The following is an 18,879-nucleotide window of genomic DNA, read 5'->3' on the forward strand; positions in this document are numbered from 1 at the left end:
TGTGGATATTCTCAAACTGACAAAAGCAACCCAAATCACCTGTCTTCCATGCACTGGGTATTCACCCAGAAACCGCAGCGTCAGCTGCTGCAATAACTTTCTTACGGGCTGCTCACTGCCCCGCCCACCTTGGGCCCCAGGCCTGCCTTTCGTGCTGCCCCTCATGGCTCTACTTCTGTGCTCTCTTTCCACTTGAATTGCCCTCCATTATGCCCACTGATTGGAGAGGAAACCTCCCTTACCGCCCCCCTCCAGCTCCCACCTGCTGGAGCTTTTGGCTCAGATGAGTGGTGGGTCCCAGTGAGGGGGGGTGTGCATATGGTGATTGAACAGCTCATTCCTCACTCAGGGGCTCCAACATGGAGGGTAGAGAGGACAGCAGTGGTGGGCTGTCCCCTGGAGGGGCCCTGCTGCCCCTATCTCTCCATCCAAAGAGCTCACTAGGAGATAATTTCGTACTATTTTTGTAATAGCTAGGGAGCAAAAAAGTCCTCAGTGAGGCCTGGTCTACATGAGCTAGATCTTTAAGAAAGAAATCCCAGCTATGAAAAAAATACCACACTTAGGAAACGCGCCTAGAGGCAGAGGTTAAACTGAGATCAGAGGTAGTGCTTCTGTTTTGAATCCTGGTTCCTCTTCTCAGTGACCTGGTGACTGACAGGTTGTTGAGCTTCTCTCTGCAACAGTTTCCTCAACAACACATCAGAATTTAAATAAAATGAAATAGACATGCCTACCTCACAGGTAATTTGAAGATTGTTTTAAAAATGAAATGAAATGTCTGATTACAATGCTGATCATAGTATCATTATAATGTCAGCTGAGATCATTACCTTTTTATTAGTAAAGAAGAATTTACAGAAGCTTTCCCATACATTACATTTCAATATATTGAAGTATGATTCCTCTGAAAACCATTTTTGTTGCCTATTCACAACTGCTTCTCTGTTTGTGTTTTGTTGCAGCCCTGGAAAGGAAAATATCAATGAGGCAAAGCAGAGAGGAGCTGATTAAACGAGGAGTCCTGAAGGAAATTTATGACAAAGGTAAGGGGACTGGTCCACCCTCTGCGGCCTGGAACCTGGGTGCATGTTTCTCAGAGTTGGATACAGTTTTCTGCATCACTTTATCAGGGTTGGAACCAGTAAAACTCCAGACAGTCTTGGAGAGAAAAGAGAAGGTAGCAGGCGGTGATAAAGCTGTCAGCATTATATGGGGGGTGGGGACACAGCTCCCTTGTTCTCAGCATTGGCATCAAACCACAGGATGCTAAGAAAAACGACATGGCTCCAGGAGTGATGCGGGTACGGCTTGTGAGCCTGCTGGTGTTCCAATACACACAGCTGGCGTGAATTTAATTGCTTAAGCTCTCAGACCCTGGGGTTCCCAAGACGAGTGTCAGAAATCCACAGCATCTAGAATTTCCCTTACAGATTTTTATGGACAGTCCACTTTCCCACAACAGGGGAAATCAAAGTGAGTAAAATTATAAAGTATAGTTGTACCTATGTGATATTTCAAAAGCCAATAGTTACAGCGATTCCGATGTTCTGTGAATGTGTCCTCACGTGTTTACCAATGAATACTGCGTTTCTTTGGCTTATTGGATTACTGCCTTTGAATCAAATGTGTGGAATGGTTCACACAGTGTAGTAAGTATTCTTCACTCCTTTTTTCCTAAGAGTTTTGCCATTTTGAGTTGCACTCTCTCTTCTCTCCCAGGGCCACACATCACTTAACGCTTTAAGTGAAATGACAGACTGCTGATTCCAATCTTGTAATTGTCTGTTTCACATCTTCTTGCTCGGGGCTGGTGTTGTTTGCGGGGCGGATTATTCCAGCACAGTAATGGTCTGCTCTAAAGATCCATCTTGATAACAAGGGTGATCCTGTAGTTCTGACAGCGCAGCCATCTGCCTGCTGTTGTAGGTCTCCTGCAGGCCTCGCTTGTGTTCCTGTTCAAAGAGGTGGGTGTGTTTCCACCTGCGGAGCCTCTCTCTGGCTCCATCTCTTTTCAGTGAGTCGGTCCCTATTCCCCTGATGCATTTCACTCACCTGTTCCTGTTATGGGGCTTCCCGGTGGTGCTGCTCGAGTATTTTCTCTTGGCACAACGTGCTGCTGAGAAATGGGACAAGCTGCAGGAAGAGGCACCACTCTCGCCCTGCTGAGTGGCAGGGGTCTGGAGGCAGGATGTGAAGTTGTACTGTTTCAAATGATTTTCTATAACCCTCAGAGCCTCCTGGGGCCAAGGAATCCCTATGGTGAGCCAGTCTATCCTGCTTCTGAGGAAGGCCACACCCAAGCACAGCTTCTCTGATTGAGTAAGCTTTCCAGGGAAAGAGAATCCATAATTTTGTCACTTTTCTCTGATGTCTTGCTTTCTGTACAAAACCCCAAAGCCTTTCTCATACCAACCTTAAGTCTTCATGCTTCATTCCAAACTCCTTTCTTCATATTCACTCCCTAGGAGAGATGGAAGGTGCCTAACTACTGGTATGATCCTATATAATAAAACCCTAATATGCAAATTGACCAAATGGCTAAATGACCAGCTATGGTTAAATGGTTGCTATGATGTGCACTGACCACCAGGGGGCAGACACTCAATGCAGGAGCTGCGCCCTGGTAGTCTGTGTGCTACCACACAGGGAGCACTACTCAGCCAGAAACTGGGCTTATGGCTGGAGAGCACAGCCGCAGCAGCAGGAGCCTCTCCCACCTCCACTGCAGGCGGGTGATAAGAAGCGAGGCGTCCCGTACTGCAAGAGCCCCAAACTGTGAGAGTCCTGGACTGCAAGAGGGATGTCTGACTGCAGGCTTAGACCCAATTGGGAATCGGCCTAAGCTGGCAGGCAGACATCCACCAAGCGGTCCTGGACTGTGAGAGGGTGCAGGCTGGGGTGAGTGACACCCACACTGTACAAATTTTGTGCACTGGGCCTCATTTTATACATATAAAAGCCAAAGCGACCATCCAACCATTCAACCGTTCACCCAGTAGCTATAACATTCAATGACCACCAGGGGGCAGATGTTCCCGCCATTAGAGGAGGGAGCCAAATTCCTCACGAATCAGCTGTGGGTTAGGTTGCTGCTAGGGCCCTGTTGGCCTCAAATCTGGTTCACCTGCACCCCAGACCCAGAGAGGAGGGAGGAGGGAGCTGGTGGGCATCCAGGTCCTGAGAGCTGGGCCTACAGGAGGGGTCTCACAATCCAAGACCCCTCAGGGAATGTCGGGGAGCTGGTTTCAGCCTGATCCCCGCAGGCCAGGCTGAGGGACCCCACAGGTGCACTGGGCCTTTAGTATTACATAATAAGCATCCATGTGTGCAAATAAGTTGCTGACACAACTAAAGCCCATTCAGATTCAGTTAAATGATCTCTTCCCCTTCCTTTGTTCTTCCTGCAACCCTTGTATTTATTACTGTAAAACGCCAGGAATATTCTAAAGTAGATAATACGTTTTACTCTAGCATTTATTGTTTTCATCATGTGTAACATCTAGGCCAAGGTAATCATTGTCATAGTAACATCCTGACTTAGTAATCAAAGAAGTCAGACTGTTGGAACAAAAGCCTCACTCTATGGAGAGAGGAACATAAGGCCTGGGTACGGGGGCCCTGCTCATGGTTGCGTTATAGTGTACATGCAAGAACTGAATGGGAAGGAAAGGAACAGGCTGGCCCCCACTTCCTGTTTTATTTGTGTGTCTGCTCTTTCTGCCTGGTTGTCCTCAGTAGCATGCAAACTCCAGGGGAATGTGGACCTCACCAGCTTACTGCCAGACTCCTGAGCCTCAATGCTTGAGCTAGATAAAATATTACTGTGTGGGTAATGGGGAGAAGAGAAGGTGGAAGGGAATAAAATTAGAAGTCCGTTGTGCATAGTACATATAGAAGTTTGTTGCTATAGCTTTTTGCTATTGGCTAAAGGTTTTTCTAATAAAATCATCTGTTTTGTGTCACTATGGATATTAATCACGCTACCTTATGTGACATTATATAAGCAGTTATGAACATGGGCCCTGGAATCAAATTGCTTGGATTCTATTCCAATTTCACTACTGACAAGCTGTGAAACTAGTCAAGTTGCTTAACTTCTCTGTGCTTCTATTTCTTTATCTGAAAGTGTGGATATATTTTGAAATGAGGATTACATGAGATAATACATGTATTAATCTGCTCAGCTGCCATAACAAAACACCGCACTCTTGGATTTGGACTCACCCTTAGAACTTCATTTAACCCTAATTACCTCCGTACAGGCCCTTTCTTCACCTACAGTCACATTGGAGTTTGGCTTCAAAATATAATTCTTGGGCCCTAGCCAGTTTGGCTCAGTGGATAAAGCATCGGCCTGCAGACTAAAGGGTCCTGGGTTCAATTCCAGTCAAGGGCACATGCTCGGGTTGTGGGCTTGATCCCCAGTAGGGCGCTTGCAGGAGACAGCCAATCAATGATTCCCTCTCATCATTGATGTTTCTATCTCTTTCTCTTTCTCCCTTCCTCTGTGAAATAAATAAAAATATATTTAAAAGAATTTTTTTAAAAAATATGATTCTTGGGAGTGTTATCCCAAGTGTCTATAGCAGCTACCGTAGCACAGGAATTCCTCACTTAATTCAATATGTCAGAAGTGGGGGGCATAAGCTACTCAGTGGCTTCTATTTTTTAATTGGTTTATGCATAAAATCCCATAACTTTAGATTAAAATTTGAAAACCAGAGAAAATCATTTTATCTTTGGATGTACTACCATTTAAGAATATGACCATCTTTGAAAACTACGTAATAAACAAATTTTTAATTATGTTAAGTCATGATGTGTATGGGAGAATAAAATTATAAATTGTTTTTCTCCCATTTTCTAAATTTTTCAGAATACTTATATAGCAGTGGGGTGAGGGTCAAACATTAAATATAAAAATGTTAAATCAATGCTGGAACATAATCTATAATTTGATGGACAGTTTATTTTTAACTGTTAATCCCCCAATCTCATGGCCTATTTGTTTGTGAACTAAAACTCAAGGATTCCCCTATGCCCTTGGGACATTCATTGCTTCATTCAGCAAATTGGTGTCAAGCTATAGTAATAACCAAAAGAGTGAAATCCTCACCTTCACAGAGTTCACATGCTACTACAGGGAATAATTAAACAAGTATATGATATATTGTCAAGGAGTGATAAGGACTGTAAGAAAATAAAGCAGCAGGCTAAAGAGACAGACTGAGAGGGAGAATGATGATTTTAGGTAAACTAGTGACCCAGTGCATAAAATTTGTGCATGCTGGAGGGGTGTCCCTCAGCTGGGCTTGTACCCTTTCCAATCTGGGACCCCTTGGGAGATGTCTGACTGGTGGTCTAGGCCCAATCTCACAGTCCGACATCCCTCTCGCAATCCAGGATCGCTGACTCCTAACTGCTCACCTGCCTGCCTGCCTGATCACCCCTAACCACTCTGCCTGCCAACCTGCTCAACCCCAACTGCCTCCCCTGCCAGCCTGCTCACCCCAACTGTCCTCCCCAACCTCCTTCCCCCCCTCCCGCTGACCTGTTTGCCCCAACTGCCCCCCCCTACCAATCTGGTCACCCTCAACTTCCCCCCCCACCAGCCTGATAACCCCTAACTGCCCTCCCCTCCTGACCTGATCACCTCTAACCACCTCTGCCTCGGCCCCGCCACCATGGCTTTGCCCAGAAGGATGTCCAGAAGGTCTCCTAGAAGGTCTTCCAGTCTAATTAGCATATTACCCTTTTATCCGTATAGATGCACTTATGGAGGACTTCTGGAGGAGGTGATATTTGGACAGAAACCTAAATGAAAGATCAGTAGCTGAAACAGTAGCATTGATTCTACTGCTACTTCAAAACAAATTTTAACCTAATTCATGAGCTCTTAAGTTCTTTAACTCAGTGTTTCTTTAAAATTAAAACCCCTGTATTGCATTTGCCTCTCTCAGTTCTTGTAAATCAGAGCACATCACCCCTGCTCAGAGCCTGCAGTGGCTCCACATTTAAGAGAAACTCCAAGTTCCCAGGACAGTACGAAGCCTCTACGCCTGGCCCTCCAACCCCTAATTTGCTTCAACTCTCTGGCCATACCTCCTGGTAACCATCTCTGTGGCATCTCTCCATCCCTGCTGTCCAGCCCTAGAGGTTGGCATTGGCCGTGCCCTCTTCCCAGAATCCTCTTCCCCAGATCTCCATCCACAGGGTTCACTTCTTTTTCAGTCTTTGCTCAGATGTGACCCTCTCAGTGAAGCTTACCCTGGGACCACCAGATTTTAAGTTGCCACCTCCTTCCCTAAGTCCTCAGACCTCTGTCTCTGCTCTACTGTTTTCTTTTTCTCTTATCATCTTCACACATACTCTATAAGTTGTTTATCGTGCTCATCATTTTCTCATCTGTCCCTTCTTATTGAAATGAAAGTTCCGCCAGGCCAGGCAGGATCTTTGTCTGGTTTGTTCACTGATATAGTCCAAGTGCCTACGACGGTGCCTGGGTTGATGCTCAGTATATGTCCACTGACAGAACAACAGGTGCAGCACACCCGCGGCTCTCTGCAGGCTCCATGACGTGCTTTATTCGCCCAGGTGGCAACATCAAGAACACGAGGAACTCGCATCCCCCTGGCTTATTCAGTTTTATGGTCCATGAAACTTTATTTCCCATTATTTTGATAGACACTATTATATCATTTGTTTAGTTATGTACATGGATGCTAAATACTCTACTTCCAAATAGTGGCTTTTCAGTGATACAAAGAAAAATCTCCTGAGAACAGGGGGCTGTTTGGCCATGAGTAAAAGAGTAATGGCATTTCTTGGACTTAACAAGGATCTGAGGAGGTCATGTGGCCTGGCTCCTGTGGTGTTTCCAACGTGGAGATGAAGCAGCTGAAACCCAGGAGGTTTTGACCCTCCTGAGGGTGCAGAACCAGTGTGTGTGGACTCTGAACACCCCGCTAAGACCGCATGTCCTCCATTTGGAACTTACAGGAACCTAGAAAATCTTTGTAATATGTGGCCTATTGGTAGTCAGAGATCTTAGTAAACATTGCAGGTAGGTATTGCAAATCATTTCTACAATGAACATAATGGTGTGATTAAAAAATATTAGGGATAACAAAGACAATTGTACTGTACTTTGACCACGAGGTTTCCTATGAAACCTCAATTCTATCACAGTATCACTCACTTCATATAGTGTGGGTATGTGTAATGCACATGAATATATATGCCACTGGTTGGGGAAGGAGAGAGACAGGAGACCACCTCTCTACCGTGACTGAGATGGCACCGCCATGCACATCACACACGTCCACCCCCCAGTTGGGAGCAAGACTCGGGGGCGTGTGGCAGCCACAATGATACAAGTGAGGCCACGCAGCTCACCTGTGGTTTCTGCTGCAGTCACACCTAGACCTGGGGGAGAGGATCAGGGGCACGAAGCACAGAGCTGACGTGTACCAAGAGCAACTTCAGTTTCCACTGGGTGCTAGGAATTAGAGTTAACATTTCACAGCAAATAATGGAGTGCAATGAGGTATGCTTTCCCTCCTCAATCAAGTTAGAGCAGCATTTTAGAAAGTGTTCATTTTAGTTATAGACACCAGCAGGAGATCCCTGGAATGCACAACTCTTTTATGCAGAAGCTTCATTTTTGTGTAGTTCTTGGCAGTCAAGAAAAAAGTGCCTGGTATTTACATTGGAAGGTCAATAATTTTTTAAATATTTCTCTGTATTGAAACAGACCATGTAGTCAGCTTGAGCCTTCTGAAATCCTATTCTTTATCTGGTTTCCCAAATGTGCCAATTTTTAAAAGTCCTAGAAGTTTATGGGAAATGCTTTTCACAACCTCTGCCAGGCAGTTATTTTGTCACATGTGTAGCCGTTGTTGATGTCTCACCTAGAAATGGCATGTTCTGAAAGCTGTGATTTCGAGTAATGGTGAGAAAATGAAGAGGGTTTACTTTCAACATCAGTGACATGTAATCATTGCGTAGCACCTGGTACAACAAATTGTCCCTGGTCTGGGAGCTGCAAAGCGGTTTAAGCAATAAAGAGAATAAAGACAACTTGTGACCAAAATTCTTGTAAGCAACCCTGTTCTTTTAGAAAATCACTATACCAAGCCAAAAAAAGTAATGAAATTATTATTTGAGCAATGAGCAAGCATTCCCCAGTAAATTGATTCACCTCTTGCATTTGTGTTGAATAGCTCTTATCTTGCAGGCACCAGTCTGGGCGCCAGGAGTACCAGAGGGACAGCCGGGCTCTCCCGGCGAGCGGAACACACAGCCCTGAGAACAGGCTTGGGCACTCAGCAGTTCTGTGGGAAGAAGGCATCATCCACCCATGCCAGGAAACTTAGGGAAGGCATCCTGCAGGAAGTGGTATCTTAGAGGAATCCTGAAATAGGATAAGAGTTAGCATAGAGAAGATGGGACAGGTAGCAGGGATATTACATGTGGCAGGACCAGCACATGTGGAGGCACCAGGCTGGGAAAGAGTGTCCAGCGTATCTGGAAGGTGAGGGTGAGTGGGGTGGATGGTGCAGGCAGGGAAATAATTAGGTGTTTATTCCTTTTCCTTAAAGCAGCGGGAGCTTTTTTTTTGGGGGGGGGGGGGGGGCGTTCTTCATAATCATATTTGCAGCCTCATCACTCTATCTATGGGGAGAAGGTCTTGGAGGGAGACCAAGACATGAGTCAGATGAGTTAGCAGACTGTTGTGGGATTCAGCTGGAGTAATGGTAGGCGGCAGGAAGGAGGGTAGCAGGGCTGTGGGGGGTGGGAAGGACACACTGGAGAATAGAAGACAGAGTCAGGAGGCCTCTGTGACTGCTTAGATGGCGCGTGCTGGGTTCAGGCGTGGCTGATACACAGGACTCTGGCTGCGGCGCACAGGGTCGTTCTGAACTGGGAACCCAAGAGAAGTAAGCTTAGGACACAAAACATTGTAATGGTTTGGCCCCATGGGGTTTATGTCCAAATGGCTAGGCAGATCACTGAATACACAGATCTGAGCTCAAGAGGCAGATCTGGGTTGGAGACACAGGATTGGAATTGCCCTGTGTAAATCATCATGAAGTCATCTACATTACTGACAGTTCTTGAAGATGTAGAATGAGAAAATGACTGGCCCTGATAGAAAACCCCATGGAAACCCAGCACTGAATGATCTGGGAATGAAAAGAAAAAGAAAAAAAAAGGTCTGGGAGTAAGAAAAACCCTCCAAGACTTAAAAGTGCCCCCAAACTGTGAAGTAAACCGGAAATGTGTAACATTACGAAAGCCAAGCAAGATGCTGTGGCTCAATGATTGGAGGGTGGAGGGGGAAAGGTCCAAAGTGTCAAATGCAGAGAAGTGACCTTTTGATTATTTTCATGCTGTTTAATTGTAGCCTCTTCAGTTACCTGTGAAGCCAGTATACAGTCAGCAGCATGTACGTTAAAATGCTTCTGCTTTCGGGCAATAAAAAACCTATTCAAAGAGGCTGAAGCAATAAGCAAATGTAGTCTAATGATCTTTGTGTGTTTTGTCCTCTAAAGTATTCCATGTGCTTTGAGCAACGCTTGGCATTTGTCACTACTTACTTAATATTTATTACTTACTTAATATTTATTGGGTGGGTTGATGAATGAGTCAGTGAGCGAATCTCACATAATAAAGCCCAGTGACCGGAAAGCTCTGGGGTTGGTTAACTGGTCACCGTGGCTAAGGGAGCCATGCGCGGGCCGCAGCCCCTCAGGGTAACATGGTGGTTGCAGTCGCTCCGGCATTGCATGAGGCAGTATCTGGAGGATCTTGGCTCTCATTTCTCATTGACTAGGATTTTTGGAGATAACCACTAGATCTCTTGTGCCCTATTTTGACAGTTGTGTCCATAAACCTGTGTTGTAGGGGCAGTCAGCTCGGAAAACCTGCTGCCTGCTATGACTTATCCTTGGAAGATCCACCCCAGTACCACCTTTTCTAACGGCCTATTCTGCACCCCTTCTGTGAATTCAAGGCGGAGCAGGGGACCTTGGGCATGTGGGCATCCCTGCTCCACCAATGTGCCACAGCTTTCTTATGCTTGGTCCCTCACAGCCGCTGAGCTGCACTGGCATGTGTCACAGAAAGCAAGCCGAACTTTGGAAGGCTGGTAGCTAATAGAAGGGAAGCTGTACGGGCTTAGAAAACCTTTCCTGACTTCATGCTTTTGCCTAGGATTCCTATGAGTCACAGGGACCTTAACCCACATGAATATCTGCTCTCTCTCAGGAGCCCCAAGCCCAGGCTTCTGGTCCCAGATTCCTTATTGTTTATCTGCACAAAGTGCAGGGCAGCTTTTCACCTTTATGGACCTGCTTTCTGATTGACTCTAACCGCAGGACCCTAGACGGCTCCTGCAGACAAGGCCCTGCTTCCCCTGAGTCCCCTCTCCCTCTTCCCAGCCCAGGGTGCTCGACTGAGGGCATCTGCTACCAACCAGGCGGCCCTCCTAGTGTCTGGATGTACCCAGGGGCTGCAGACCCGTCGATTCCATTCTGCCCGGCTTGTTCTCACAGGGCTGTTGGAGGATCAAAGGACACATCCTAATCTGGGCTTTTTGCCTGTGCCCAGAGTAAGTGCTCAGTAAATATTAGCAATGATCTCCCAGACATCTGGCCTCCTCAGCTCATCAGGGATGCCTGCCTTCCCCAGCCCTCCTTCCCCTTCCCACCTCCCCAGTTCTGTCCGGGGAATCTGAGATTCCACTATGCGACATCAGGATGTCTCCGAAGGCCATGCCCACCTGTGTAGTCCTGTGTTGCTGCTCACATGTCATCCGTCCCCACGCTCAGGCTTCCCACCACTGTGGTTTCCCTAAAGGAAACACTGTCCACTACACTGACCACCACTACACTGACCACTCTTGGTGATGTGGACCCATTTAGTGGCAGCGTTTTAACCTCTCAGTTCCAGAAGTGGGTTTGCCTTTGCGTGTGGATTAGGCCCATTGTGTGATTCCCACGTCTGCCTGGAGCGGTGCAGTCCAGTGGCATTCTCGGCAATCATAGGCATGCTGTCACCTGTGCTGGCCAGGTCAGCAGCCACCAGCCAGGTGGGTTCTTAAGCACTTCAGAGGTGGCCAGTCTGATTGAGGAACTGCACTTTAAATTCTGTTTAATTTTAACTAACTTAGCCCCATGTGCCTAGTGGGTATGCTCTTACAGAGCTGAGCTGGAGAAGCAGAGCTGCTTGCATTTGGAAATGGCCAGCCCCCATCGCTCCCCTCCCCCAACTCCAGACATTAGGGATTGTTAACATCTTGCATTGCAGCCTTGGCCAAGCTTCCCCATTACCTATGGCATCTGCTACCAGCCAGGCGGTCCTCCTAGTGTCTGATATACCCATGGACTTCACAACAATGTGTGGTTCTGTGAGAGTCACACTATCATATATATATAACAGCATAGGAGAGAGCATGGGACATTTTGTTCATTTTATATTCAGTCCCTATCTCAGTTGCATTTTTTATTTCAAAATGTCCAGGAATAGCATGAGGGTAAACCCTCTTTCAGCTACAAACCTTAGAGCCAGAGTTATTATTTGGAAATTAGAGGACAGGTGCACAAATTTGTGCAGCAGTGGGGTCCCTTAGCCTGACCTGCAGGATCGGGCTGCTTTCTGACATTCCCTGAGGGGGTCCTAGATTACGAGAGGGCTCAGGCCAGACTGAGGGACCCCACCAGGTTCATGATCTGGGCTGGGGAGGGACCATGGGAGGGCTCCAGGGCATGTCTGGCCCATCTTGCTCAGTCCTGATTGCCAGACCCCAGCAACAAGCTAACCTACCAGTTGGAGCACCTGCTCCCTGGTGGTCAGTGCATGTAATAGTGAGCGGTTGAGTGGCCTTAGCATATTAATAGCATGTTATGCTTTGATTGGTTGAACAGATGAACAGACGACTGGACACTTAGCACATTAGACTTTTATTATATAGGATTATGGTCATAGCCATCAATTTTACATCATAGATGATGTAAGAACCTATGAGCTTAGTGGGAATTTGATGAGGAGGCTTAACTGTACCCAAGAGAGATGAAAGAAACACCTTTGGGAGACAGATACCACAATTTGACATGGTCAGATATTTGTGGCTGGAGATGCAGTGAGAATCCCCGTGAGCAGTGGTTGGTTGACCATGGTCCGGTAGAAGGCAGCAAATGCTGACAAGCCAGCAGGAAATATAATAGCTACAGGGAAATATAACTGAAACAAGTTATGCACAGGCAATGTCTTGGCCACTTTTGTGCTAGGAAGTCATTGCTACCCACATATTTAATTTGGCAAAAGCCTCTGAATAGGGGAGAGAGAGAAGACTATTAACATCCAAATAGGATATTAAATCCAGAACAATAGCAACAATTTAAAAAGCAGGTGATTCTCCAAGCACTGAAACCTTTACCATCCTACTGCATGTATGAAATCATCCATGGTATTATAAAGTCAATTAAACTCTGAGATTTAAATAGTTTACACAGATTTCAAGGTAGGAGGTCCAAAATGATTCTGAGTCATGAAGATGCCTGTATCAGACAGTAAGAAACCTCATAGCTCTTGCAAAACTGCTCCTGCATCTAAGCTGGTCAGAAAAATCCAAAGACTTCTGACTGCAAATAGAGATAAAAGATAAACTGGAAGATTCACTAACTTGTGGATTCTGAAAGTACAGTTCCCTGATCCTACAGAATTCTTCAGTGTCTGCCTAAAAGCCCAGTCGTGCACAGAGCACAGATCTCTCTCTCTCTTTCTCCCTCTCTCTCTCTCTCTCTCTCACACACACACAGAATGACTTTTCCTCACTAGGAAAGAAAATACACCAGAAGCATGAAAAAAGTCTTATTTGTTTTTGCAACTAGAATTTTAAATTTGTCTTTTTAAATGATTGAGCGTCAAGTACATTAATTAGCAAATAAGCAATATCTAATAGAAAAGTATTGCTTTCTATGTATGTTTAAAATACTACAAAATAATATCTGTAGCATCATTTAGTTTAATCACATCATCTCCCTGAACTCAGGAGAAATGAAGAAAATATCCTTCAACAAATACCAGGGAGCCATTTCCAACTTCTAGGCTGAAAGCTCTTTAATCATTTAATAAAATTCTTAAACAAATGATTTCTTAGCTAACTTTTGCTTGGTATATCATTTCACTGGCTATGAGAACTGCTGGTGGCTTTAATTGCAAACATTTAAAATGTTACTTGGATTAGCCGAAGCTTTTACCATCATGTGCCACTTAACAACATTTGGTCAACAATGGACCACATTGTATACGGCTCTCCCATGCTGCCTCTCCTCCTCCTGTAAAGCAGTGCAGTGTGTATGTCCGTCTTGCTTCTTCTCCAGAGCAGTGAGGAATCCATTCAGTGATTGCTGCCCACTACCTGCAGCCCTGGGAAAAGGTGTTAAGGAAGCAGCACACACAGCTGGCCCAGCGGGTACTGAGCGCTCCATTACCGAGACCAGGGCCATGGCTTTGCTGTTGGTCTCAATACAGCCACGCGTCGCATAACTGACATTTCTGTCCACCACACATACAGCAGTGGTTTCATAAGATTTTAATGGAGCTGGAAATTTTTATTGCCTCGTAACGTCAGAGCTCAACACATCCCTCACGTGTCTGCTGCTGCCAGCCATGTAGAGTGCAGCACATGCAGTTGTGCACAGTCCATACTACTCAGAAATGAGAATAAAGGAGTAGGTTACTGCTTTATGTATTTACTATACTATGCTCTTTATTCGTGTCTTAGCATGTATTCTTTCTCATAAAAAGAAAGTTTGCTGTAAAACAGTATGCCATGTTATACCAGCAGTAGCCTCAGACCTCTCGTGTGTACCATGTTTCTTGATTGCATCATTATCTCTTGTGCTTGATTTGATCTTGTGTTGTTTTATAATTTTAGTGTAGCCTAAGTGCACCGTGTTTATGAAGTCTACAGCAAGGTACAGTGATGTCCTAGGCCTTCCCATTCACTCACCACTCACTCACAGACTCATCCCGAGTAACTTCCAGTCCTATAACCTCCATTAATAAGTGCCCCGTACAAGTGTACTAGCTTTTTATTTTATACCATATTTTTACTATACCTTTTAATATGTTTAGATACCCAAATACTTACCATCCTATCCAATAAAAGAGTAATATGCAAATTGACCATACCTCCCCTACACCCACAATCCATGCCCACTAGCCAATCAGGAGTGAGTATGCAAATTAACCCAACCATGATGGCTGCGGCCATGGAGAGAGCGGGAGGCTTGGGTTTCCCTGGCAATGAAGAAAGCCAAGCTTTCCGCCAACCCTGGCCTGCCTTGGCCTCCACTTAAGGCTACAAAGTTTCGATTATAAAAGATAAATAAATCCCAGATACCAGGACCTACACTTGGGTCGCTGGGGGGCGTGGCCAACCTGCAAAACACCACAGGTCCCTTGCCCAGGCCACCCTACACCCCAAGGGAACCACCACCATGATTCAGGACACCCTTCAGGGCAAAGCAGTTGGCCCTCACCCATGCACCAGGCCTCTATCCTATCTAATCCTATCTAATAAAAGAATAATATGCAAATTGACCGTCATTTGAACACACAAGATGGCTGCCACAAAATGGCCAGCAGGGGAGGTCAGTTGGGAGGGACCAGGTCTGCAAGGGAGGGCACTTGGGGGCAATCAAGCCTTCAGGAGGGCAGTTAGGGGTGACCAGATTGTCATAGGAGGGAAATTGGGGGCAACCAGGCCTGAAGAGAAGGGCAATTGGGGGGGGAGGGGGACCAGGCCTGCAGGAGAGAGCAGTTGGGAGGACCAGGCCTGCAGGTAAGAGCAGTTAGGCATCGATCAGGCTGGCAGCAGAAGCAGTTAGGGGCAATCAGGAAGGCAGGCAGGTGAATAGTTGGGTGCCAGCAGTCCTGGATTATGAGAGGGATGTCCAACTGCCCATTTACACCTGCAGCCCAGGAGAGAGACAAGCTGCCCACCCTGCAGTCCTGGGTGCCAGTGCCTGTGGCTGTGGCTAGGATGAAGCTGGCCTGGGTCCTGGGTACCTGTGGCTGGCCAGAGGGAGGGAAGCCCAAGTCCCAGGTGCCTGTGACTGACTAGAGGAAGGACTCCTGGGTCCTAGGTGCAGGGTGAAGCAGAGGTGGTTAGGGGCAATCAGGCCAGCAGGGGAGCAGTTAAAAGTGATCTGGCTGGTAGAAGAGCAGTTATGGGTGATCAGCAGGTAGGCAGAAGTGGTTAGGGGTGATCAGGAAAGCAGGCAAGCAATTAGGAGCCAGAGTTTTTGAATTGCAAGAGGCAGTCAGACATCCTCTGAGGGGTCCAGGATTGGAGAGAGTGCAGGCGGGGCTGAGAGACATCCCCCCCCCCCCATGCACGAATTTTGTGCACTGGGACTCTAGTTATATATAAAATGTCCAGCATAGTGCTTGACACTGAAGACACTTTAAGTTCTCCAAAAATGTTTCCTCCCTTCCCTTCCACTTCTCCTCTCCTCCTTGCCCCTGTCTTTCTACCTTATATAGAAGCCCTTCATCTAGAACACAAGTCACTCACTCTAAACTAAAACTTTACTTACCAGTTTTTTTAAATAAAAATAGAAAACTTCATTTAGCTAACAATAAACCTAAAATCTATCAATGTACTTCCTAGTTCTTGAGGCACTATGCCCAGACAAAGTAAATCATACAATAAAAAGAAAACCTAGGTGAAAAATGATTTGCTATTTTAGTTTATCAGTTATCAGGGTTATTTGCAAGTGATTGGGAGGAAGAGACTTATACTATGTCTCCCCACTGACATGCAGATAACGCTTTGATCTGAAAGGAGGTTGGGCCTCATCTAACACAATCCCTTTGTTTTCAAGGGACAGAAACTGATGTCCCAGGAGTTAAGTGACATGTTGCAAGCTAGTGAGGACAAAAATAAGAAGACAGCTCTCCAGAGCTCAAGGTCTGGCTTTGTGCACTGTGCCTGCTGTGCCTGTTCTCACCCAGCTCTCCTAAGAATGAGTCAGAGTGCTCACCCCAGTTTGCTGAGCTGCAGGCTTCCCAGAGAGCACAGTCTATAACAGTGGTCGGCAAACTCATTAGTCAACAGAGCCAAATATCAACAGTACAATTGAAATTTCTTTTCAGAGCCAAATTTTTTAAACTTAAACTTCTTCTAACACAACTTCTTCAAAATAGACTCACCCAGGCCGTGGTATTTTGTGGAAGAGCCACACTCAAGGGGCCAAAGAGCCTCATGTGGCTCGCAAGCCACAATTTGCTGTCCAGGGGTCTATAACAACACCCTTTCCATGTCTATCAGTGCCACCTTCAATTTCTCTTTGCTTGAGGTGGGAGGACATTCTCTTCCCTGAGTCCCCAGACTGTTAAGGACTTGAGTGTCCCAATATTAGCTTCCCTCTCTGAGTTTCTGAACCATTTTTAGAGATAAGGCAAGTGGGAGATCAAAGTGTAGGGAGACATCACCTTCATTACTGATAAAGGCTAGTCTGGAGGAGGAGATGGATGGGTCTGATAATTCTCTGCTCAACCCCCCACCCCAGCCTAGATCTCAGGATCAGCCCAAGCGGCCAAGTCTGCCTCCTGAGTCACCACCAGCCCAGGAGGCAGAGAGGAGTGCAGAGCACAGCCCAGTGCGCACACTGGGGGAACAAGGGCCAGCAGTGAGGTACCTGGAGGGGGGTAGGGAGCTTCGCAGAAATAAGGAGGGCTTAGGAAAACGCCTCCTCAAGAAACCAAAGGAGTGAGGAGAAGTTTTCCCCTAACAAAATCTGTACTTTTTTCATTTAACTTAACAAAGCAGCATGCAAATTTCATGTTATTTTTTTTATGAACAAGCATTTTTACAGAAAAAAAAAAAATCACTAAACCTTACTTATATTTTGCCAGATTTACTTCAGAACCTTGCCAACTGCATGCATACTTCATTTTGATGTTTTTTATAATCACTGTGTACATATTGTTCTCCATTCCTGCTTTTGTACTTAACATTATTTCAAACACATTCTTGTGTATCTGCATCACCCACACGGGCATTTCATTGCATTTGTCTCATTCCGAGCAAGGCTATCCACTTGGCAAGTGGCACAGGGACGTGGTTTTTATTTATTTGTACAAATACTCTTCATACTTGGAATAATTATTCTTTTATTAGCTATGTTTAGCTCATATTTCCCTATTATTCTGGGCTCCTTTTTATTTGGTTTACAGCATTTTATTTTGCAAATTAAAAACCAAAAGGTTATATGAGTAAGTCAAAACTATCCATTTTGCTTTTCTTTTACACAACCTGAAAAATAAATATGTATATGTGAACACACTTTTATTTATATTGCTTATTCTAGCTTTGAAATCTTTTTAGTTTTTTTTATCTTTGAGAAATTTACTGCAGTAATGGTTCAATATGTAGACATAAAGCAATTCTTTTTTAAAATTAAATTCTTTATTGTTTAAAGTATTACATAAGTCTCCTTTTTCCCCCATTGACTTTTCCCCAGCAGCTCCCACCCCCTAGCATATGCCCTCATAAAGCAATTCTTTATAGTCACATTCAACTATTATTTATTAAGTAAGGAGTTCTTGTCCAACTAGAAATACATTTTTAAATATAAGTTTTTTAATATATAAACCATAAAGCATATCCAAAATACCAGATTCAGGTGAATTTAAGTTTATACTATAATACTTTTGTTTTTCAAAATTAAAATTAATACTTTTTATCTTAATCTGCAAAGTATCATAAACCCTGAGCCCATCCAGAAAAAAAGGTCCATCTTTCATACCATTTTTAAAAAGTAGAAACTGTTTTTACACAGGTATCCACAAGAACCTGAAAGAATTCTAGTTGCTCATCGGATTTTATGGTGACATTTACCTATTTTATAAAATAAAAAAGAACTTTAGTTACCTTAAGGTTTGAGAAAACTTAATTGGTCAGAAATTGATGTCAATCACCCTAAAACTAGAGAGTATTACTAAAGCAAAATAAGTGACAATAGCAAAACAGTAATTTTAAAAAACCACTTGGAATGTAGTCACAAGGTGAGATCCAGTTATGGATGGATGTAATCCCCAAGCAAACAAAAATTCAAATGATGCTTTTAGGCCAATCTTCTGGAATACAACTTTTGCATAAATTGTACTTTTAGAATATTTTAAGAATTCAGTGCAAGACAAGATCCACCTTTCCTATGTGGTCTTCATGTCGCCTGAGCACATGTCTTCTATCTTCTTTCACCCTTTGTTGTTTTTTTTCAGCCACTTCTCAGGACTTCTTTATCTGCCTTCATTTCCCTGGCTCATACCAGCTGGCTCACACTAGTTCTCTCTCTGCCTGCTTTTCTGCATTTTTCACCACATCTTGCCCCACTCTCTTCCCCAAGCCATGTCCAAGCGTTCTCCTTAGCATTTGGCACAATGCCTGCCTGGCTTATGAGAGGAGAGGCAGGGCAGGGTGTGGGGAAGCCCGGAGCTTTGGAGGAAGCAGGCAGATCTGTAGTTTCTACAAACCATAAAGCGTGTCCCAAGGAGCTAATGGAGAATGCCAGCCTTGCTCACAAGGTCGTTGTGAGGATGGCAGTTTCTGGTGTGTGATGCTTGTTGTTAATTATAAGCTCGCAACAGGAGTTTATCAATTGAGCTAATTCACTCTCACCTTTCCCTTCTTTGTCCTTGATTTGGTATTATCAGCGTCTTCATTCGTTATGCTGCACAAGAAGAGGAGAATCGGGCTGGCCCAGCATCATGGCCTGTTCTGTATCTTAGATCCACGTCACCATTCCCTTCTCTCCCCACTCTGTGACCTGCTTTCCTTGTTAGATATGCCAGCATCTGACA

General features: G+C 45.1%; 1 protein-coding gene across 8 annotated transcripts in view; it reads left to right on the forward strand.

The window, feature by feature from the left end:
• The window catches only part of PHACTR1 (phosphatase and actin regulator 1), a 520,404-nt gene that overhangs the window by 419,091 nt on the left and 82,434 nt on the right, over positions 1-18,879 (forward strand). For all 8 annotated transcript variants that reach the window (XM_084872731.1, XM_084872730.1, XM_084872734.1 and 5 more), the window contains one exon: positions 966-1,046. In XM_084872731.1, coding sequence (XP_084728857.1) covers positions 966-1,046 — 81 coding nt within the window. The remainder of the gene's footprint in view (positions 1-965; positions 1,047-18,879) is intronic.

Source organism: Pipistrellus hanaki, assembly GCF_964339955.1.
Source record: "Pipistrellus hanaki genome assembly, chromosome: 2".
Classification (NCBI taxonomy): domain Eukaryota; kingdom Metazoa; phylum Chordata; class Mammalia; order Chiroptera; family Vespertilionidae; genus Pipistrellus; species Pipistrellus hanaki.